This window comes from Glycine max, chromosome 11, assembly GCF_000004515.6.
Source record: "Glycine max cultivar Williams 82 chromosome 11, Glycine_max_v4.0, whole genome shotgun sequence".
Classification (NCBI taxonomy): Eukaryota; Viridiplantae; Streptophyta; class Magnoliopsida; order Fabales; family Fabaceae; genus Glycine; species Glycine max.
Window position 1 is genome coordinate 36,669,525 of NC_038247.2, and position 23,775 is coordinate 36,693,299.

Genomic DNA, 23,775 nt, shown 5'->3' on the forward strand with positions numbered 1-23,775 from the left:
CTTGAGGGACTAAAAACAAAAATGCTTAATAGTTGAGGGACCAAAATATATATTTTCCCTCAAATTATTTGGTTTAAAATAAACAAACACTAACACAAAAATTTTAATATGTTTTTAGTATAAATATATGTTTTAAAAGAATTTGTTTAAATATAACAATACATTTTAAAAGTATTTGTTTAAATATGAATACAAAAATATAAAAGTATTTGTTTTAACATAATTTTAATATGAATACAAAAATTTAAAATTATTTATTTTTAGTATAAATATATGTTTTAAAAGTATTTGTTTAAATATAACAATACCCTTCAAATTTGTTTGTTTTTAGTTTAATTTATTTTTTGTTTTAATTTTTTTAATGGATATATTTATATGAATATATTTGCAAACATACACACATTCATGCACACACATAGACATAAAGACATATATATAAATATACATTTAAAATAAAAGACATTAAGACATTGCAAATATATTAAAAATTATAATAATATAAAATTAAAATTTTGTAAATTGTAAACTTAAAATCCGTGTTCAAAATGAGTTATTACACCATTACAACAAAAAACATCAAGAATATAAAATAAACTTGAGATTTTTCACATGACAACTTGTACCATGGGAGACTTTGCCATTTCTTTCAACTTGGGAAACTTTTTTTTAGCCATTTGATCAGTTTATTTTAAAATCAATGGTTCATATTCTTTCAATTTTTTATTTTCTTTTTCCTCAGTTTTCCAAATTTATCACTTCTATTTTTCTCGTTGAAGTTTGTTGCTAGCCGCATTACCCACCATCATTGATACTACGACGGTACCAAAATTACAACAAATGAAAAACTATAGAGATAAATAAGTAAATAAATCTCATTCATCTATTTAAAAAAAAATCATTTAATGGTTACTAAAAGTTTCCCAAGTTGGAAGAAACGACAAAGTCTCCCATGGTAGAAGTTGTCATCATTTATGTACTGTCCATAGTCCACAAAATACACGTGGTGTTCTACATGGCACTCTGAGACACGTGTCAACTCTCCATGTCAATCCCATAACAGGAGCACGGACACTCAATCCCCATCTATTGACAGATAGTTAATTATCTACAAAGTCACACGTTATTTACAAGATACAATTATCTTCTTCTAGCTTTTATCTATAAGCTACGATTTATCTCAGACATTATCTACAAGCTCTTAGCTATTATCTATAAGTCAGAAATCATCTGCAAAGACTATAACAGACCTTACATATAAGGATCCACAATTACGCTTCACTCCTATAAATATCAGGTTTCATCGAACCCTCAACACATTTGCTCACATCTCGAGCTTACCCATACTTGCTCTCATACGCTTATACTTGCTTATTTCTCCTCTTCATATACTTACTTGGGTGTTAGAATCATTTATTTTGCAGGTCCCCCTTCTCTCCTTTCAACAAAGGTCATCTCCAAAGCCGACGTGTGAAGTTTAGGAACCTACTTTAGTTACGTTCACCTTAACTTGTCCTAGCTCTAGATTTTGGTAAGTGCATGTAATGACAAAATTTACATATAACATTATTAGATTGACAAACTTTGGTAAACATCTCAAAATTAACATTCTTTCATAATATCAAAATGAAGTGACATCAGAACTTCTATTGAACATAAATATGATCAGAAGATAGAATATTAACAAAATATAATCAATTGATAGAAAAATTATAAGTTACCTATAATTAGAAATTGTATTAAAAGATGCAAACAAAATAAGGGTGTGTTTGGTTTGCATTTTCATTTTCTGTTTTCATTTTCTGAAAACTGTTTTCATTTTCAAAAGATTTGAATTTTGAAAACATGCTTGGTTTGACTTCTTGTTTTCTATTTTCAGGAAATAAAAACACTGAAAATTTATCATTTATTGATTTCTTGTCTTTTTTGTATTTGTAAATTTGCTTAAAATTACATTTCTTGTCACCGCGTTTTTATTTTACCCAAAATGAAGTTCCTGTTTTCAACTGAAAAAACTGAAAACGAGATTTTATTGTTTTCATTTTCTGTTTGTTTCCTGTTTTCATTTTCACTAAAAATGTTTTCAAAAATCGAACCAAATACATTTTCATCATCATTTTTTTTTAGTGAAAATGAAAACAGAAAACAACCAAACCAAACACTCTAAGGAATGCATAAAAAGAAACAATTGCATTGTTCCAACAGTAACATAATTACTACATCTGAAGAGACATGCTGAAAAACAACAAGAAAAATCAATTTTGATGACCAAGTACGAATGCAAACAAAGTAACACAATCAAAAAGAGGACTATTATACATATACTGCATATATTTATAAACATGCTGTCAGAATTTTGCATATTTTAATTTTTTTCATAAGCTATAATTCAGACAGATTTCAAAAGTCGTCAAAGAATATTTCTCTAGAATATTATGAATTGCTAGCACCAAAGCATAAAAGGGATGAGTCCTAGCACACCCCTTGAAAATCAAGTTAACAAATACCATAGAATCAAAATACACTCTAGTTCTATTATTTAGGCTCTATATAATGCATTGTATCCACTATTTGAACGTTAAAAATAGCAAAAGTTAGAGTCAATTCCTTTGGAAGAAACTAAAGACACTTTAAAAGTTAATAAGGTGAATTTGTGTTACTAAAGAGTTTGTATCTTCTTATTAGATTGTGTGTTCCTACACTAACAAAGTCCAATATTTAATAAATAACAGTTTCTTAAACATGTTATTCGAGATTTGATTGTAAACCATGTAAATTACAAATATTTTGTTAGAAGTGGTGAAATATATATTTCGATAATCTCTACAACTCAAAAGAAATTATCGAGTATCTTCTTACTATTATTAATAGGAAGATATCCTTAATAAAAGAAAAAAAATGGTGTTGTTTCTATTCCTCAGTTTGACTATTTACCAGTTTTTAAACACGAGGCCAAGCCAAGGCAAGTCAAGCACAGTGTAGGTGTGAAAAGGAAAGTGAGGTAGCGTGTTACAAGGTTAACTTACCTTACGGTGGCTGGCAGTAGTAGAATCCTATAAATACAACAACGGGGTTTCGTTTCGTTATGTTGCGTTTTTGTGTTATGAAATAATGTTGTTACCTTCCTCTCTCTAACCTGCAATTTAACAACTCCTTCGTTTCTTCTTTCTTTTTTCTAAAACCTCAAAACCAAAAACACAACACAACTTTCGTAACGTGTCTCTCCCTTCTTCCCCTCCTCTCTCCGGTTCCCTAATTCTGCCCTCACTGCACCCAATTCCAATTCCCCTCACCCCCAATTCGGGGAATTAGGGTTTCGCCCCATTCATTCATCGATGCACCACCACCATCGTCGCTAGGGTTTGCTTCGATGGCGGAATTGGAGGAGGAGCGGATGGGAGGGGATTTCAAGCCCTTCTCGGAGGGCTCTTCGTGCTCGCGTTCGATCAGCGAAACCGTGAACGGCTCGCACCAATTCACAATAAAGGGTTACTCTTTGGCCAAAGGGATGGGCGCGGGAAAGTACATCATGAGCGACACTTTCACCGTTGGTGGTTACGATTGGGCTATTTACTTCTACCCTGATGGGAAGAACCCTGAGGACAATTCCATGTACGTTTCGGTCTTTATTGCGCTCGCTAGCGACGGAACCGATGTTAGGGCTCTCTTCAAGTTGACGCTGGTGGACCAGAGTGAGAAGGGGAATGATAAAGTTCATAGCCATTTCGATCGCCCTCTAGAGAGTGGACCTTATACCTTGAAGTATAAAGGCAGCATGTGGTTGGTACCATCGATTCCCTCAATTCTGAATTTGGAATAATGGGTTGGCTGCGGGGAATAATGGTGATATAGAGAAATTTTGGGCTTTAGGGTTTTTTTGAATTGAGTGATGGCATATCAACTTGTGATCAGAGTTTAATAGCTTCATAATTTGTTAGTTATGTATGTGCATTATTATATTTAGTTAATTCATAGTTCTAAATTGTGGTTGCGGTCATTGTGGTCATTGCCGCCGCCCCCCGTGAAATATTTGCATTGAATTTAAAAACATTTTTTTCATTGGCAAATGTTAGTTGTTAATTGATAGTTTTTTATTGGCGGGGAATCGAACCCACAACCTTTCCCTCCCTCCCTTCTCCTTTTACCACCATTGTGGCCATTGCCGCGGCATGAAATTATTGTATATGTGTGCATTGAATGTAAAAGCAATTATTGGTATGTCTTTTATTTTCAAGTTAGTACAACTTTTCATTCATTTTAAGATTTGGTATCCCTCAACATCCTATACGGCCACACCCATTCGACCATTGGCACCTTGAAGTGAGAGTAGAAGATTGAAATTTGAGTATTTGTCTTTTTAACAAAAAAATTGAGTAAAACGATGTTGAAGTTCCATTCTGGCTCCATTCTGCTTCCATTGTGGCTGCATAGTGGCATTTTGTGTGATTGAAATTCCCACCGCAATTGCAGGCTGCTGCATTGTGGCCTCAATTGCGGTTGCTGACCTCAATTTAGAACCATGATTTTAATTGTAATTTCAATTTTCAATTATTGAATTTTTAATCAATGGTTATAGATGTACTTTATCATCTAAAGTGTGCTGCTCACTTCGAAGGAGTCAAATCCTGAGACAGGGCAACTTAGTCTCTTAATTTGTTTATGCGTGTTCCTGAATTTTTTGAGCTTGAATTGTGTGACTCATTTTTTGTTTGTTTCACTTTAATCCCTAAAAAGGAGTAAATTGTACGAGTAATAAGACTGATTTTCACATGAGCAAAATTCATGACTAGATTAATGGTGAATAGTAATTCCAGGGACTGAGTAGGTTATTTGCCCGTAAATGTAGTTTTACAATTTTGGTTGGTATGTTGCTTTTTTTGGGCTGGTGGGCAGAAGGTTTTTATCTCTTGTCTTGGTGGTTCTTGTTATTAACATTTTGATCACCTAATTAAGAATGGTCCTTACGTGTTGAAGTATAATGGCAGCTTGTGGTACCTTAAATTTTTTCATCATTCTCTGCTTATTGTTTTATTGTCATTAACGTGTTTGTAAATTTGGAATAATGGCTTATATGGGATTTAGGGGTTTGAATTGGGTGCTATATGTTTGATTGAGAATAAAGTTAGAAAGGAGCAATGCATTTAAAAATAGTGATTGTAATTTTATTTATCTATATTTGACTTAATTTTCTTGGGATGGTGGACAGAATGTGGTTGTCTCTGGTCTTGGGTGTTTCTTGCAATTAACTTTTCTTTGCTCATTTCAGGGGTTACAAACGCTTCTTCAGAAGATCACTACTGGAAAATTCACTGTATCTAAAAAATGATTGCCTTGTCATGCATTGCACTGTTGGGGTCGTTAAAACTCGTTTTGAGGGATCTAAACAGGGTGTTATCGTGCCACAGTCAGACATGGGCCGAGATTTTAAGGACTTGTTGGAATCTGAGGTTGGTTGTGACATAGTTTTCAAGGTCAAAAGTGAAAGCTTCAAAGCTCATAAGTTGATACTTGCAGCCCGATCTCCTGTGTTTAGAGCGCAGTTTTTTGGGCTTGTTGGGGATCCTACCTTAGAGGAAGTAGTGGTAGAGGATATTGAGCCCTTTATCTTCAAGGTAGCTTTCAACTTCAATTAACTCCCATGAACAGTGAAATAATTGAGCTCATTCTTTCATCATGATGAATACACCATGATAAATAGTCATTACTCCATTTGTGATATATGAACTGTGAAACTTTAAATTATCTCTGCATTCTTAGTTTCAGAGTCTGACCTATTTGTGTTTGCTTTTGTTTCTGAAGCAGTCAGTTGGAACTAGGTGTATCTTGCCAAAATAGTTTTTTGTGATGGAACAAAATAAGTTGTTTAATAAACAGTTTTCCTTGTTAAATTGCAACAAATTAGATTGGAGAATGTTGTATGTGAAAAAAATGGCTAAGCATAAGTATTTTGTTGGGTAATGACTAATGAGAGCTGTTTATGTCAATTATAATCTCATTCCATTCCAATACTTAGAGAATTGTGGTTGGTTTTTTAAGACATTGTTAGTTCCTGCAGCTGTAGTATTCATCATGTTATATGCTTGCTGACAATTTCCAACTGAAGTAATTATTCTTTCATATTATCTTGTAATCAGATTGATTAAGTGAAAATCCTTTCATCTGTTTTTTCCAGGCAATGCTTCTCTTCATCTACTCTGACAAACTTCCTGGCATATATGAGGTTATGGACTCGATGCCCCTGTGCTCATACACTGTCATGGTGCAGCATCTCTTGGCTGCTGCTGATCTCTATAATCTTGATCGGCTCAAACTGCTTTGTGAATCAAAATTATGTGAAGAAATCAATACTGACAATGTGGCCACAACACTTGCGCTGGCAGAGCAACACCACTGTCCACAGCTTAAGGCAATCTGTTTAAAATTTATTGCAAATCCTGCAAACTTGGGAGGTGCGTATCGTTTTAGAATATGAATGTAAAAATTTTTGGTTGTTTCATTTCAACTTAAGATTCTTTTGGAAATAAGCATAATATGTATTACAGTCTTGATGTTTCCTGACACTTTCCTTATTAAGTATGTTTTCTTGTTTCTCTTAGTCTCTTTAAGTTGATAGGAGGGTAAGATGTTTGATATGCTATATGGCCAAATATCATTATGAGCGACGGTAATCTGTTAGAACTTTTGAGTGGGTTATGGTTTAGGTTGTGTTTCTAATTCATTATAATGCGAGGAGTTTGTTACTGTGTTTTGGTAGTATAATGTGAATTTTCTTCTTTCTTATTCATAATATATACAATGGCATTCAAAATAAATTGTAACTTTAAATTCTTTTGAACCCCATTCCTTCCTTCTGTAAGCTTGGTTTTAAATTTCATTTTTATTTCTGTTCATTGTTTAGTAGGTTTCTTCCCACATGCTCCCTTGTTATTTCTGTTTAAGAGGGAAAATGGACAGATATTGATTTAAGGGAACAATAGAAGTAAACCTAAGTATAATGACTTTGTGAGAAGGATGTGGTTCTCTGTGTCTGTGCGCACCCACATGTGCATGCACATAAAATGCAACATTTATAGGTATCGTGCATGAATAATTTTATGCCTAGTTTTGTGAATAAACTAACACTCATTATTGATGCATTGAGCTTGCTTGAGCTAAAACTGTGTTTGGATTATATATATATGTTGTCATCCAGTGTGGCATAAAGCCATAAACTTGTAACTTGACATATAACAATCATCCAGAGATCTAGTTCTGCTTATGACATTGCCATAAGAAGCCATTTTCTGTGCTGTGTTAGTTACACGATATTAGCGGAGTATTTCTCATAACAAGATTACTACATTGCTCATTCAAATAACAAGTTTCTTCATCTCCTATTCAGTTAGTAGGGTGTATATATTCAAAGTTCAAGAGAAATTTCTTACCCTTTGGTGCTCCCTTGTACTCTGTAGTTTGAGGAAGTAATTTTTTTTATTTGTTGGTACCTATAATTTTTGCAGCTTCTGTCAATTTACTTTTTACACTTAATTTAAACTTGTACCCCCCCTTACATACAGAAGGATGATTTCTATACCATGTCACTTACTCAATTGATTGTAGTTTTGTTCATAATTTTAATTCACTTGACTTGTAATTTGTTTAACCACTGTTATTAGCTGTACTTTCTTTCACATGGTATACTATCAATGACTAATCAAATGCCCTTACATTTTTCTTCTTTATTATCTATTAATTATTTTATTAGTTAATTAATGTTAGGATAAAAGGAAATGGTGGTGGGTCAATTATCCAGATTTTAACAGTGAGTCACTGGCTTTATGTCTGTGGGTCTCTACTTGAAATAAATGTTTATTGTATTGTTTTCAGAAGCTCAATACTTTTCAGGTTTTTGTGACTTGTCGCTTAAATTTGGCTCACATCATACTCTTGGGGAATTTATTTCCTTACTGTTAGGGCCTTTTGCAGTCCTTGAAATTTCAACCTTTGACTTTTCAGTGATATATTATTACACCTTGTGCAGCTGTAATGCAGTCGGAAGCTTTTGTGCATTTGAAAGAGAGCTGCCCCTCAATGCTGTTGGAATTGCTGGAGACATTTGCATCAGTGGATGATAACTCAGGCCAGACATTAAGCAGAAAGAGAAGTGGCAGTAGCATATATGGTCAAGATTTAGCAGATGGGGCAGCTGCTGAATCAGTTAATCCGAATGGCAGGCGAGTAAGGAGGCGGACATAAGCATAGTTTACAATCTGAATATGCAACCGTTGAAAGTGTGATATAGATAACCCACACTAGTCCTGTTAATATAAGTGATTCACCATTTTCATTTCCACCTGATCCCTGAGATTTTATGTCAAGTTTTCTGGCCTTCGCACCTTTTCTCAAGGGGCTACTTTGGACAGCATTTTCAATGGTAGTTTGACATTAGAACAGTTCTAATGTAGGGTATATCGTGTTTGATGACGTTAATAAAAAAGTAAATAGCCTGATATATTTGTTTTTTATAATGTCGTCTTGGAAGAAAACACTTTCTTAAGTGAAAAAAATAGATGAATGATAGAACTTGGTTTATCCTCGAATGCCAGGATTTGCAATGAAGGTTCCAATTTCCAAACTTGAACCACTGGGTTTATGATTCAATCTGTTGGTATTCCCCGCCATATCTAAAACTTTCAAATCCATCTTGTCATTTTCTGATAAACAGCCTTGTCTATCTGCACTTTCAAAATCAAATTTATACTCGATTAAATCTAATAAACTTTTAAGTTTTTTTTTTTTTTAGTTTTCAATTTATTCAGTTTTTGTTTTTTGGATTATTTTTTAATTTTTTATTAAATTGAATTGGTTTATGATAACTTTTAATTTTTTTTCAAAATTTTTAAGAGTACCACTATTTTAATAATCTTCATACTTATTAAATAAACAAGTGTCAGTAAGATATTAACTTTATTTTTTTATAATATTTTCTTCATAAAATATTTAAAAAATTATAACAAATATTTCATCACTCATTCTTCGCTAAGATGCTTTGTGATTGTCAGTTTGTCACACGACACTAAAAGTCTAAAAACCCTTCGTGAAATTGAAGTTAAATAATGGCTCTTTATTCGTTGGCTACTTTCCCACATGAACCTTTAATCTTAGGTCCCAAACCCAATTAGAAGCCACTTTGTAATGCTGAATGAAATGGACCTTTGAAAACTCAATATACACCAGAAAATCAATGATTAAGATAACTTGGTATAGTAGGAACACCAATTAAAAGCTATCAAGAATCTTTATTTCTTTTACAAATGATATTATGGAGTCATTTTTTTTTTATATTCATATAGTCTTTTTTTGATTCATTATTATGGAGTCAATTAAATTAAAATACAGTGTTTGGAATACATTTATTAGGTTGGATCTTTACATTTTAAAATTAAATTTAATTGATGATGATGTAAATGATTATCTAATCATATATATATGAATTTTAAGATAACTTTGTTAAAATTAACAAATTTATCATTGATTTAGAATTGAATGACAATCTAATTTTTTTTAGGAGATGTAAAATTATTTTACACCACCCGTCTATTCTATTGCCTTTTTTTTTTCTTTCTTCTTGAAAATGTTGTATTTTTTCTTAATAATAATAAGTCAAACCTCATCAAAATTTGTAAATATTTATTAAGAATGAGATAAATATAGATTTTTCACATTATAAAATTGTATAAAAATCTAACATAAGAAAATACAAATTGAAAAGATGTAACAGTTATGTTACTCTCACTACAAAATTCTTATTGCATGTTTTGATTGTAATAGGGTGTGGAAACTAAATTCCAAATGCAAATAAATAGTAACATGTTTGAAAATATCATGGCTAAATTACATGCATATAAATAGACACACAATTTTAGAATTCAAACCACAAATTTGAAAATATCACGGCTAAATTACATGCATATCAACATTCCAAATCTTGATAAATAGTTCCTAAACAATGCTTTCGTTAAAAACAATTGTTCTAATTTGTATATTATATTTAGGTCGAGTTCTTCTTTATTTTACTCACTTGAGAGTCTGCACAAAAATAAATTACTCAGTTGAGAGTTCCCTCTCAAATTCGACTGCCACGATTTTCCTCGTAACGATAAAGACTTGGACAATCAAAATAATTGATACTAACTATCAACCTATGATAAGATAACACCAACATCAAACACCTCTAATGATTGTCATTATTTGTCCATACAAAAATCCAACGGTTCTATTTCTATATAACTTTTTGTCTGTACAACTTGATGGACGATTAAGAAGCACTTGCCCATCACCACCTTACCCTGGGCCCAGCCACAGTCAATTATTACATTACATTTCTCAACCTAAGAACCCTGTCCGTATGGTTATTGGTGATGGCTTCGTAGCCACACGATCGTGGGCCCATCATAAAAGAGGGCCCAATTCACAAACAGTTTTATTGGGCATGGTATTTTCTCATCGAGGTGGCTTGTTAACGCCCATGTGTTGAAATTAGTGTGAGGGGAGGTCTTATCAGTGCCACAAATAATTTAGCGCGAAGGAGCAGTGTGTGATGATTTGGGGCAACGTGTCTTCATGCGTTTTAACTGGGCCGGGCCTAAAGGGATCCAATTAAAAACCCTGTGGCTATGAGGTCGGTGATACTAGGTGCACTCAACATTTTAAGTGAATGAACGAAAATGTCCTTTACTTAAGTTGATCCATATGAGTCATACGGATCAAGTTGATTCGTGTGTTTAAATTATACTTATAAATCAAGTTCATCAGTACAAATCATACGAATCAACCACGGACTCGCGTACCTTCGATGTAGGGTAATTTTGAAATTAACAAAAAATGTTGGATGCACAAACAATAGAGCTGGTCCGCCTAGCATCACCCCTATGAGGTTCTGTGTATTTTGCTTTTAACAATTTCCAATTCCACTGAACGTGTTTCTTCTCGTCATTCTACTTTATTAGACTTTGGAAGTGAGTAATAAACGTTTGTTGAAGTTGATGTTAATGTAATGCTCAGGTGGGTCTAGGATTTTCGTTGCACGCAGAGGACGAATAGGCCAAAAGTTTTGAAAATGGTGATCACTTAATTTTGTATTATTTTATTATTGTTATGTTGATTCGAATGAAATTAGAGTCAGATTTATTAATAAGCTCTCAAGTTGTAGCAGGGTAAGTATTACCCCATGTAAAAGAGAAAATATTTATTTCATAAAAAAAAGCTCATGTAATTCTTAAATATTTTTAAAAGTTTAATAAAATACATCCAATATTTTTATGCCATATTCACATCAGTACGTTGACAATTGATACCATGTGGCATTGGAAAATCTTTGCCAAAACCTTCGAAACATGATGCTTTTCTTTATGGTATTGTTAACTCTCACAGTAGAAGCCCGAAAGTGAAAATCACAGTCAGACCCACCACTCACCAGCATTTTAATTATATGCACATTAAAGTTGTAAGTGGTCGTAGTGCCTTGGTGGAGCACCAAAAAAAAAAAAAAAAATAGAGGGGGGAAAGTGAGAAAACTAAACATATGCTGAAAATAGCTCAATGCGTTTACAAGGGGAAAACGCCAAGAACAAAAAGAAATTTGGCTTGATTTAGAGAGTACGTATGTCTGCTGTTTTTCTTAGGAAAATATTTTGTGTAAAATGAAAGTGAGGCAAATTTTATTTATTTTTTCTTTAATCATAAACCAATACTATATATATATATATATTATCAATAATCATAAAGGATATTAAATATTAAATATAATACTATTAGCTATTGACAAATATACGTAGAAAAGCAAGAAAATATAAAGAAGTCGTTGAACAAAATTCGGATACGTAAACTCCAATTTTCAAAATCAAATTTGTCGGACGAGTGGTATTCACCTACGTAAGCTACACACCAATCAAATCAGCACACTTGTTTTCTCCGTTTGGTCAAGCAACATCGATTAGATTAGCACAAACACACAGCATTCATGTACTATTCTAGTATAATTAGATCAAGATTTATATTAAATTAATTTTAATTGTTCATAATCCAACATCACATGATTTCTTGGCCATAAAAAGATTATAACTAATAATTTAGAGGGATCATAGAGTCATCATAGTTGTTGCTGCCTCCCAAAAGAAACCTAATAACTTCAGTCATTTTTATTTTTTAATCATAGACTAATTCCGTTTGGAGGTAAATAATTCTTGTTAATTTAATTTTTTTTACATGGAATAAAAATCAAACACATATACTTTTATTAATTAAATCTTATACCAAAGAGAGTTTTCAGAATAATAGAAAGGAGGAATCCATAGGCTGAAATCGGAAAATATAAGAGCATCGAAATGACACCATCACATCACTCTCTTCTGGGGCCCATTAATGACGTGTCAGAAGGGGAGGACGAAACGTGGCGATACGCAATCATTGGAGGGTACAGGAGGGAGCAACACGTGGCGCGCGGAGAGAGCGAACACGGTAGCTGGGACTCGGGGGCGTTAGGAGAGAGGCTGAGAGACCTTCCAGAAAGTTCCGCCCAAAATAATGGCCAGAAATCGACGCAAGACATAGCGGCCAGAAAGGAGCCACGTGGCAGAAAAACCACGTGAGCGTCCGACGTGGCACCCTCGCTACGCCGAAAATGATACGCCCCTCCTTTTTTTATTTTTTATAGCAGTGAAAAAGATTGGGGCACTTTCCGCATTTTTTAATACCTGAAAATAAGGGAAGAACTAAGAAGAGATTTTATTATTATTATTATTATTATTATTACATTGGGTTTTGGTGGGAATCGCTCGCCATGAATGGCGAGGGGAGTGAAGCAATGCAAGTGGAGATGGAGATTGAGAAGGAGAGGTTGGTGTACATGTGGGGTTACCTTCCCGGAGCTCTGCCGCAGAGGACGCCACTGTTGACGCCGGTTCTCGTTAGGGTTCCGCCCTCTGGTTACTCTTGGAAGGATGTTTGCGGTGGTGGTTGTGGATTCGCCATGGCTATCTCTGGTACCTAATTTTTTTTTATTTGAGGGAATAAATTTCTTCTTATTCCTTTTTAATTTGTGTTGTTTTGCTTCTTTATATGTTGATGAGAAGCTTGATATGAGAACTTGGGAGTAAGAATCTAACCTCACTGGACTCAGTTCAGTAGCTGGAGCTGCATACTGATGTTGTTCTCGGCATAGTTCTTTGTGTGTGTGTGTGTATGGTTTTGTTTGGACAAAGTCCTTTTCCTTTTTTGATGAAGCTGTGTGTCTCTCTGTGGGACTAAACAATTTCCCGTTTATTTTGAAGTTAGGGATTGGTTCTGCTAAAGTTGATTTTGAACGGAATCAGCAATAATGCATTGAATCGAATCCCCTCATAAATTTCTAATAAGTGTGTTTGGGTGAGAGTACTATAACTGTATAAGGATTGATAACCTCTTGGGAAGTTCTGGTGCTGTACTTCTTTTTAAAAATGAATATTTTTGTTTTGCTCCATAAGATGTGTCCAATTCAATTTAAACCGTAGGTTTTTCTTTGGAACCTGTGCTACAGTGGGAAAAATTGATTCTAGTGTTTTACCTAATAGCCTCGTAGTTTTTTATTTGATTAAATTATTCCGTTTGAGCTTTTGTTGTTAAATGCTCAGCTCCACCACAGGCTATTCTTATGCTTTTTATCTGTTAAGTTGGTCAAATATAAGAAGAGGTAGCTAGGAGTTTGTCAGGCTTTCATTATGACTATTTTGAAGTGGTTTACTTTTTTTTTATTGGCAGATGTCAATTGTTAGTATTTTGTTAGAATGTTAGTGAGAGAGATTTGAACCCATGAACTCTCCCTCTCCCCTACTTGGCTACTCCTTTCAACCACCAAGTCAACTTTATAACTCTTGGAAGTGGTTTTATTTATTTTCATCAATCTTTTACACACTCACTTCGTTGGAACTTCTTATTGTATGCTCTTCTAATATGCTGGTATTTATGTTTATTGTTTAATGTCTTCAGTATGAGTGTAATTTTTTATATTAAATGATATTGTATTAGTAATTAAGGTTAGCCTTGTTCTTTTTATTTTAGTTTCTTTTGAAGGGAGTTATCCCAGTGCACATCTCTCTGTTCTTCCCTTTTCTTCTAACGTAAAGGAATCGTCATTACTTATATTTTCTTCCTTGATCAGAGCCTGGAAAGCTCATAACATGGGGTTCAACAGATGATTTAGGCCAAAGCTATGTTACATCTGGCAAACATGGGGTAATGCATATTGCATAACCATTTAGAGGGGTACTGCTTTCTCTCTCATTTCTTTTTCACTCAACTAACATTTTATAATTTATTTGTAAAGGAAATTCCAGAGCCTTTCCCTCTTCCAACTGAAGTGACTATTGTAAAAGCTGCAGCTGGATGGGCACATTGTGTTTCTGTGACAGGTAAGGTTCATTTACTTATCTTGCTTGAAAAGGAAGGGACATAGTGTGATTGAAAGGGGAAGGGATAAAATAATAAAATCAAATTGAATTGGCAGTATTGTTCTGCTGGATAAATTATCCAATACTTGCTAAATTTCACAAATAATTAATCCAAAATGGATTCAAGAGATTGTATGTCCATCGTGTTTTCTTACTTCTGCCATCCTACATACCTGTTTTGTTGTTCCTATGCAGATTGTGGAGAAGTTTACACATGGGGATGGAGGGAATGTGTACCCTCTGGGAAGGTGTTTGGTGAATCATTAACTGGGGTAAGCCCCGAAAAGGATGTACCAGGAAGGCAAAGTTCATTCTTGACTGAGCAAGGTATGCTTGACCTCTTTATAATGACCATTTGTCTACAGCTACCTCTCCCTCTCAGGAGGTGATCTAAGGTAGCCAAAGTGTACTAAAAGGAGTGAGAGAGGAACTGTTGTGATATTGGATAGTGTGTTTGAAAACCTAAAAGGAAAAAAAAAGGAGTTTTTAGTTTTTTACCCTTCATGATGGATGATAAAAAAAGATACTTAGCCTTTATCTATCTAACTGATGTGGAGTGGTTTTGCAACAGTGAGCCCTCGTTCTCAAGGCTCAAAATCTACTGGAGGAACTGCCTCTGGTACCAGTGGAGAAGAAAGTTCAAAGAGAAGAAGAGTATCTTCAGCAAAGCAAACAGCCGAAACCTCATCATCTAGTGATGATACTCAGACAGCATTGCCATGTCTTGTCACACTCAATCCAGGTGTAAGGATAGCAAGTGTAGCTGCTGGTGGTCGCCATACCTTAGCATTGTCAGGTATTGACTTTATTATGGGCTATTTGTCAACCTAGGTCTAAAATTTTATCTATGCTATTTTCGTATATAATATGATAATCTTTTGGTTGAAGCATAACTTTTTGTGCTATGGAAGATCAGTTATGCATTCGAAGACATGTCATTGATTGTAATTTTCTGGAAGTTTCAGATATAGGACAGGTGTGGGGTTGGGGCTATGGTGGTGAAGGGCAGCTTGGTTTGGGTTCTAGAATACGAATGGTGTCCTCTCCTCATCTAGTTCCTTGTATTAATTCCTCTTCTTATGGTAAAGATATATCAGCATCATTGGCTCGAGGAAGCATGAGTTCAGATGGGCAAAATTTCAGAGTTCCTGGAAGTTATATAAAGGGAATTGCCTGCGGAGGTCGACACAGTGCAGTAATCACAGGTAAATGTGTATCAGTCTATTGTATTCTGTATCTCAAGTTAATATATTTCTGGACAGTCTGCATTAGTTTCTTTGGGGAACCAAAAGTGAGAATATCCACGTTCATTTGTAATGCAATTTACCTAACTGGTATTGGTGTTTATAAAGAGGGAAAATGGTTCTACATTATATGTTACAATTAGATCAGGAATTGCATGATTTGATGATGAAAGGGAGAAACTATATCCTAATAAATATGAGAAACATCAATGAGTGCTGTGTCTTTTTAGATGCTAGATTAAGAGTCAGGTAGTTAAAAAATTTACACTATAGAAATTTGGAAACAACTTCCATAATTGCTTATTATTTCCTAAAATTCTGCTCATCTAGTTGTGGTGAATTTTACAATTCATATATACTGTTATCCCAATATCTTCCTGTTGAACTGACAGATGCTGGAGCTGTGCTTACGTTTGGTTGGGGACTTTATGGACAGGTAATTTAAGGTGAAATTGGGATATCTTTGGATCCTTTTCTCTACTCAAATTGCATATCCTATTTGGCAATGTAAACTTTGTCCCGTTACCACCTGCTTATTCCCTTTTATTTTGCGGCTACCTAACTACATATGCTGTTAACAACGCTACACATGTAGAGCTTTTCCTTCCCAGAAAATTTCATCAGTATTAATTGTAAATAAATTCCTCTTATGTGTTCTTATCTGTGCTAGCTTGCTTGGGCCCTCATATTAGAAAGCATATTCTGGCTGAATCAGTCTCGAGAGAGACCATTAAGTTCAGCTGCTGGGGGCCTAAAAAAGATACAAAGATAAAATGAAATTTTTTTTAGATGGGCTACACGTGTTTTCTTGATATGAGATGTATCATCCACTGCAGTTAGACCTTCCCTTTGATAGTTCCTTTTGGGTGTATGCTTTATCACTTAATTTTTTCAGATTATCCACATGTTTATTTTTGCTAGCTAATACTTCCCTGGTACTGTGAATTAGTAAAATGCAGCTGATCAAAGACTCTGTGAGCTGATCAGCGTAAGATTGCTTGCAACTTCATCGCATAAGAATTAACTAAATTATACTTAAGCCTTAAGAGTTTGGTCAGTTGAAATATATTCATCTTCTATATCATCAACTGTTAACCATTCTTTAGGATCAACATGTAGGTAAAGTAGAATATGATGAGCAAAAGCAATGTAGATGTTGAAGATGAAGTTCACTCTAACAAGGGATAATCTGTTCTGTTACTTTACAATATTTATCTTTCTATTCACTCTCTTTGTTGCTGCATGCTAATGCTTGTTAATTTTTATACTATATTAATGTCATCTTGTTTTGGAAAAGTGTGGGCAAGGAAGTACAGATGATGAATTAAGCCCGAATTGCGTATCTTCCTTATTGGGTATTCGAATAGAGGGAGTTGCTGCAGGACTGTGGCATACTGTGTGTACATCTGCTGATGGTGATGTATATGCATTTGGTGGAAACCAGTTTGGGCAGCTGGGAACTGGTGGTGATCAAGCTGAGGTATGCCCTTTCCATCCCTTAGATTTGCTTCTCTTGTCATTAAAACTTAAATGAAACAAAATGATGTGATTATATTATTTATAGTGCACTATGACTACCAATATCATTATTGCTGTCACCTAAAGCTCCATAATGCATGTTATGTTCTTAGTTTGTTGAATTGAAGCATTCTGTGTCCCGTGATATTAATTTTTATCTTGAATTTTGAAACAGACTATACCAAGGCTCTTGGATTGTCCGAGCTTGGAAAATGTGAACGTAAAAAGGATATCTTGTGGGGCTCGTCACACTGCTCTAATAACAGGTATACTATAACACACAGAAATGGTTATGGCATTTCCATAACCATGTAGGCAAAGCTATCCTTCCAAGACTAAAAGTCACTTTCATGCATATCTAAATAATGCTAGACTTGAATGCCTGCTTGATTTCTCTACTTCATCTCTTTTCTATAACAGAATCTAGAAGGTGCTGTTGTTCAAATAGACAGTGAGCACTTAACATTAACCTTTTTCTTTCAAAATTTATTCTTTAGCATCTTTGACCAAAGTTTTGAGACTGCTACTTGTCCTTTAGTTGCATTATCTTATGTCAGTACAACTGATAGAAATGATAGAAAATAAAAGAACAGGTAGTTTTATTTTTTCTCTTTAAAAATGATGGGTGATGATGCTACTGTGAAATGGTGTTAATAGGTGAAATATTCTTTAATCTTGTGAATTCCAGTGACATAGGTGGTAACATTGAAACAGGATAATCTTTGGGGAGGATTGACTGCAAATTGTTAAATGTAGTCTATGTTATTTACCAAGCCCACCGAATGAAAATATTTCTACCATAATGTAACTGAATAAAATGGCAAAGCAGGACTTCAAATTCAGACTGTGCATTACTGTTTTATTCTTTCACAAGTCACAAAGATCTTTTTGGCATTCGTCTTGGATACTTACGAGGCTAGTTACTCATTGTGTTGAGCACATTGATGCTGTATTTTTTATTAGATGGAAATTTGCATGTCTATTATTAATAGATTCTTATTAGCTCTCCTTTTTTTTCCCTCTTCAAGATAATGGAAAAGTCTTCTGCTGGGGATGGAACAAGTATGGACAGGTGCTTATATTGCACTACCATTTTCATGTGTCTCCTTTTAATTTCACATTTAAAGTTTAAACGATCAATATTGCTGAATTTTCAATCTGACCATATGCATATTTTAAGTGATACTCATTTTGTGAATTGTTGGCGTTCTTGGTACTGATCATACTATTCTAAATTTCAATTTCTGAATGTGGCAGCTTGGCCTTGGGGACGTGATAGACCGTAACATTCCTTCTGAAGTTACCATCGAAGGTTGTGTAGCTAAAAACGTTGCATGTGGCTGGTGGCATACTCTTCTTCTGGCCGAGCCACCCACTTGATGTCATGTGGCCTTTCTCGAGAGGCTCATGACCCAATTTTGTTAGTTAGCTGTTTTGTTTGGTAAAAATCATATGAAAGCCCATATGCATATGTATATGTACATACAGTAGTGGTATACATATGACATATGTATATATGCTTGTATTCTTTCATGCTGCAAATCATCATGTCATGACTGGCTCTAGCATTTAAACAACACATCCAATAGAGATTTCTGGTTTGCATGGGAAGGAAAATATTGGGTCCTTTTCATCTATGTAACATTATTCTTCATAGTGTATATTTTCTTTTAATTGTATAAACTAACCAGTGTAATAGATACCCTAGAAGTTATTAGGTACTGTCCCTGACATGTTGTTGTAGGGGGTATTATGGGGTGGTTCTTTAGCTTTAGTTTATAGTAGATATCCATGCAAGTTGGCCTTTGAGGTCCATTTTAAATATGTATGGTAGTGATAATTTTATTTTCAAATGCAAGCTCCAGTTTTTCTCAATTCTAATATTCTGTTTTCGACCGACAATAAAAGCTTCGCATAATATTATGATTTCTGGGAAATCGGAATGTTCATGTATGACGCAAACTTTGAAAATGAATTACCCACAGATTTGAAACAGTTGCTTTTTCCAGATTATATATAAATGTGACGTGATAGAGATATATTTCTTCTGGAATCCCTTGCGTTGTCAATGAATTCAAAGTCAAATAACAGAAGCTGCTTTCCGCGGTTTTTAGGCATGGCCATAGCTGTCATCCAAGTTATATATATTCTCTCGTGACAGCGTAGGGAGGGTGGAGTAGCATATTAAGCAAGATCTTATCACGTGAATATGAAGAAACAAACATCTTTTTCTTGACCACTCTAATGATTAAGGCTCAAAACTTGGGGGTTGGACTATTCGTTTAATTGTGTTAACATAGTAGACCGCATTGATTTGGTATAAATTTAAAGCTAACTTGTCACAAATCATGCCTAGGTTTAACAACATTTTTCTATGTATACAAGTTTTTTTATAAGATCAATTTTTAAAATTTATTTATAATTTTATGATTTATTTTTTAAATATTTTCAGACTTTATCTTTACGTGAAAACAAGGATGTCTCTATTCTTACTTCTGACTCTACTATTCAAATGAATTTTTTATTTGCCATTTCTCTATTAATTTTTAATTATAAGAACGGTGCTTTATTTTGCATTTTATTTTTTGTTTTAAAAAACGTATAAAAACTAAATTTGGTCGCAGCTAAAAATTTTATGAAAGCATTTTTCTTGGAGATTGACATTTAAAAAGTTTTCATGACCGTTATTTTGGGATAATTGATTCATTCATGACTTCGTTAATCTATGTATATGGTGAGTTTTTTAATTTTCATTTTATTTTTTAAAACATAATATCATAAGCTATTAAAAAATTATTCAAGGACACCTTTCATGTCATCTATTTGACATCTATCTAACGAGAGAAAAATAGAAAAATATAAACGTAACATGTGATAGAGAAAAAAAGATAAAAAAAATGATTAAATGTTACTTCTGATCATTTATCTTATTTATTTTATTCAGTTTAATATCTTATTTTAAAAAATTAGTTTGATCTTTTATCTTATTTAAAATATTAAAAATGATCATTGTTATTAGAGAAGTGTGATATTCATCAATCGAGAAAATTGAACTAGATGATGTAGCACGAGACAATATTATTTAAGTTCAGATTTATCCTTTAAATTTAAAAAAAAATTAAAATAGTCCTTCTTTAATACATGATGCTCAAAGACCAATTTTGAGCTTCAAAACTTTTTTTGTCTTGTAAAACCAATCTTTAAATCATTTTTCCAAATTTAATTTTTAACCAGCTAATATCATTGGACGAAGTTAAGTAGACAGTTTATCATATATGTTACTTGATCCACCTAACTCTGCAAAGATCCAAGAATATGAACGAGATCACCCCTACAAGTATCCATTGATTTACAAATAAAAAGAAAGTAAAAAATAAGCTAGACTTCCACCATAAAGCAGAAACTTGCAAGTGTTATTTTAAGGTACTAAAGTCTTGACGAAGCAAATCACTATCATTAATATGTTTGTCTTTTGAAAAAAAAGTTTAGATGAATTGAATTGCATGAGTTTATTAGGATTCGAGCAAACTTTAATGTTCAAAAAATACTTACATATATATTTTTATATTATTTATTAACAAGGTCTTCATGTTAAGAGTGAGAATTAAACTTACATTCTTTTAATATATGAGTTTATTTTTTATCAATGGGATCAATCTTTATGGGTAATACTATCATTAATATAATATCACATTCTAGTATATTCTTTCACCAAAATCATTGGAGTATAAGAAGTGGCTAACCTTTCCTCTGTTTACAGTGAAAGAAAACTAAAATAAGGTAAAATGAACAGTATAACGAGACAAGACTCACACTTTTACACTGTAATTTTAATTCAAAATTTTAATTTCATTTCATTCTATCAAACGTTCTTTAATGATAACTCCAAAGAAATATTTCTCAACTAAGAATGGGTTCCGTGCAAATGTATTGTTTTTAAGTAAAAAGAGAGAGATAGAAAAATAATAGGTGTAGAACTTTCCAATATTTTTTTAAGTAATTACTATTTTTTTAAAAATTGATTGTATGATAATTGTTGTTCTTATAATTTATATTTAAAAATAATTTTATATACTAATTTTAGTTTTAGAATTTAAGAATAAAATGGATTGGTTTATTTTAATGCACCAAAATCAGTTAAAGAAATGGAACACTATATTCAAATACACTTAATAAATCAATTTAATTTAAAAATTATTTTAAATAATTTAGTTTTTTAAAATCTTATTTGATTTGATTTTTTGAATTTCTTTTCAGAACCCTAATTAATGACTAGTTGTTGGAAGGGTGTTCAACATTATTTATTATTATTATTTGGATTCTAACGTTCATTATTATATTGGTTAGTCAACCAATGTTCTAGATGCTTGGCGGGCCGTTCTTATCAGAATATTTTTCACATTATTATAGTATCATATAGTATAGGCTTATCACTTCTTTTTCTTTATTATTATTATTATTTTAAATCTTTCTAAGGATATTTACCAAGTACAAAGTACTTTCCTTTTCTCTCCTTACATTTCTTTGTCAAATACTCAAATCTTTTTTCTTAACGTAAAAATTTACCAAGAAGCACTCTACATATTTTTTTCTCCTCTCAATGGATGGTGGAAGATCAGTGTTAGTATATTAACTCTTTGAATAATTTTAAAGAATAATGATATTTTATTATGTTATTCTCCATTAATTTTTTAATATTCATTTCGTTTTGTTGCATAAACTATTTAAGGTTATAACAAATTAAACTTTTTTTTTACATTTTCATTATTTGTATTTTTAATATATCATTTATTTTTATTATTAATTATTTTCAAATTTTATATATCAGAATTTTCTCTCTCTACTTTTTAATGTGGGTATACTTTTGAAAATAATAATTAATGTTATTTTGAAATTTTAAAATAAGATACATAAAATCAGTTTTTCCCAAAAGTGATAGATAAAAAGAAACTGAAATAACAGTTTATAAAGAAAATATTAAACGCGGTTATTTAATATTTTATTTATTTACTGTATCTTTTTTACTAATCCCTTATTTACTAGATTAAAAGCCATTAAAGTTCTTTTATATTTTTAAAACAATAAAAAATTCATTTAATTATTTATTAATTATAGGAAATATTAGGAAACCTAATATTAGAAGATTACTATTACATGAAAATATATTTTTATTCTATTATTAATCTTGTCACAACATACATGAATATGTTAACATTTCTAAATAGTTTTTTTTAGGTATTTTTTTGCATCTTCTCGAGCAACTGTTTGAAGTATTTTATTTTCTTCTGATTATAGCTATTACTTTTACGTTGACTTTTCTTATTCATAAAGTCAAAGTCAACATCAAGCTAATAAAGAATGAGCTTAAAAAAAATCAACAGAATCAATTTTAGGTAGGCAGATCTTCATTGCAACTGATTATGAAGCATTTTCATTTTGAAAAACGGGTGGTGTGTTCAAGGGAAACAAGACATTTGTATATGAAAATTATTTCAGAAAAAGTAGTGGTTTAATATATCGATCCCATATTGATCCCTAAAATGTTACTAGTAAAAATAACTAAATGTATCTAATTCTGCGGCAATGCCACTATACTTCATTCTTACGTCAATTGTATGTATTGGATAAAGATTTCAAAGGGGTTTTAATATATATATATATATATATATATATATATATATATATATATATATATATATATATATATATATTGGTATTCAATAAAAAAATTTAAATAATATAAATAAGTCTTGTGATATTTAATTAAGATTTTTAAAAAAATTTAGTGAGAGCAACAAAATTTTATAATATTTAATTAGGATTTTTTATAATTTAAAAATATACACATTTTGGTGAATTTTTTTTAAGAAGAATTTCAATGAATTTCATAATACTTTTCAGTATAAAATATTTATCAAACAATCTCATTCAAATACTTGAGATTTTACTGGACTTTTTTTCTTTTTTTGTCTATTGGTTTCTAGATTTTTTTTTCCCATCAAACATACTTTCCTATCTTTTTAATATCCTTCAAGATGCGCATGTCATATATGTTTCTCCAATTCTTTTGAAATAAAACAATGTCAAATAATCGTTTCATTTGCATTTTTCTGTTTATTTTCTAAATTAATATTTGTCTTATGTGTTAAGACTAACCATTTTTCCTCACATGGTTCATCATTCACTCGACTTAATATTTTCGTGATTGTCACCCTTAATTTTATTATTCACATAACTGAGTAATTATCCTACAAATCTTTTATATTCTCCACTTCCTTCCATCCCATTTAAACATGTCATTGAATTTTATCATGAAATAATTATAGTAATTAAAAAAAAAATAGAAAAATAACATAATTTTAAATTGATTGTTCAAATCCAAAAGTAAGAATGAAAACATGTTATTGTAAGAAGGATTAATATAGGAAGAAATAAAACTATAATCAATCTAACTATTAAAAGATTAAAAAAATTAGATTGATTTTACTTTTTTTTTATCTAAATTTTATCATTTTTATTATTATTTTATTAATTTTTATAATTTTAAATAT

General features: G+C 32.2%; 2 protein-coding genes across 5 annotated transcripts; both read left to right on the forward strand.

Annotated features, from left to right (window-relative positions):
- The first annotated feature begins 2,979 nt into the window (after positions 1-2,979).
- On the forward strand, positions 2,980-8,488 carry LOC100778300 (BTB/POZ and MATH domain-containing protein 3). 2 transcript variants are annotated; one of them, XM_006591293.4, is made up of 4 exons: positions 2,980-3,777; positions 5,264-5,609; positions 6,170-6,446; positions 7,993-8,488. In XM_006591293.4, the coding sequence occupies exons 1-4, from the start codon at positions 3,368-3,370 to the stop codon at positions 8,106-8,108; spliced, it is 1,149 nt and encodes a 382-aa protein (XP_006591356.1). In that variant the 5' UTR covers positions 2,980-3,367; the 3' UTR covers positions 8,109-8,488. The 2 variants fall into 2 exon arrangements, with proteins under 2 accessions (XP_006591356.1, XP_003538428.1); XM_003538380.5 differs by having other exon boundaries at positions 8,018-8,488.
- Positions 8,489-12,709: 4,221 nt separating this feature from the next.
- Positions 12,710-19,099, forward strand: LOC100778841 (ultraviolet-B receptor UVR8). 3 transcript variants are annotated; one of them, XM_003538381.5, is made up of 11 exons: positions 12,710-13,019; positions 14,174-14,247; positions 14,339-14,423; positions 14,658-14,789; positions 15,034-15,258; positions 15,428-15,667; positions 16,099-16,142; positions 17,004-17,186; positions 17,400-17,490; positions 18,253-18,296; positions 18,482-19,099. In XM_003538381.5, the coding sequence occupies exons 1-11, from the start codon at positions 12,818-12,820 to the stop codon at positions 18,602-18,604; spliced, it is 1,443 nt and encodes a 480-aa protein (XP_003538429.1). In that variant the 5' UTR covers positions 12,710-12,817; the 3' UTR covers positions 18,605-19,099. The 3 variants fall into 3 exon arrangements, with proteins under 3 accessions (XP_003538429.1, XP_014619710.1, XP_040862829.1); XM_014764224.3 differs by lacking the exon at positions 18,253-18,296; XM_041006895.1 differs by lacking the exons at positions 18,253-18,296; positions 18,482-19,099 and adding an exon at positions 17,645-18,242.
- The last annotated feature ends 4,676 nt before the right edge of the window (positions 19,100-23,775 follow it).

Excerpts from the sequence above, each read along its gene's own strand:
- LOC100778841 (XM_003538381.5), top strand. The coding sequence starts at position 12,818 with ATGAATGGCGAGGGGAGTGAAGCAATGCAAGTGGAGATGGAGATTGAG. Across the intron at positions 15,259-15,427 it reads CCATACCTTAGCATTGTCAG|ATATAGGACAGGTGTGGGGT; the intron begins GTATTGACTTTA and ends TGGAAGTTTCAG. Across the intron at positions 15,668-16,098 it reads ACACAGTGCAGTAATCACAG|ATGCTGGAGCTGTGCTTACG; the intron begins GTAAATGTGTAT and ends TTGAACTGACAG.
- LOC100778300 (XM_003538380.5), top strand. The coding sequence starts at position 3,368 with ATGGCGGAATTGGAGGAGGAGCGGATGGGAGGGGATTTCAAGCCCTTC. Across the intron at positions 5,610-6,169 it reads TTGAGCCCTTTATCTTCAAG|GCAATGCTTCTCTTCATCTA; the intron begins GTAGCTTTCAAC and ends TGTTTTTTCCAG. Across the intron at positions 6,447-8,017 it reads AAATCCTGCAAACTTGGGAG|CTGTAATGCAGTCGGAAGCT; the intron begins GTGCGTATCGTT and ends CACCTTGTGCAG.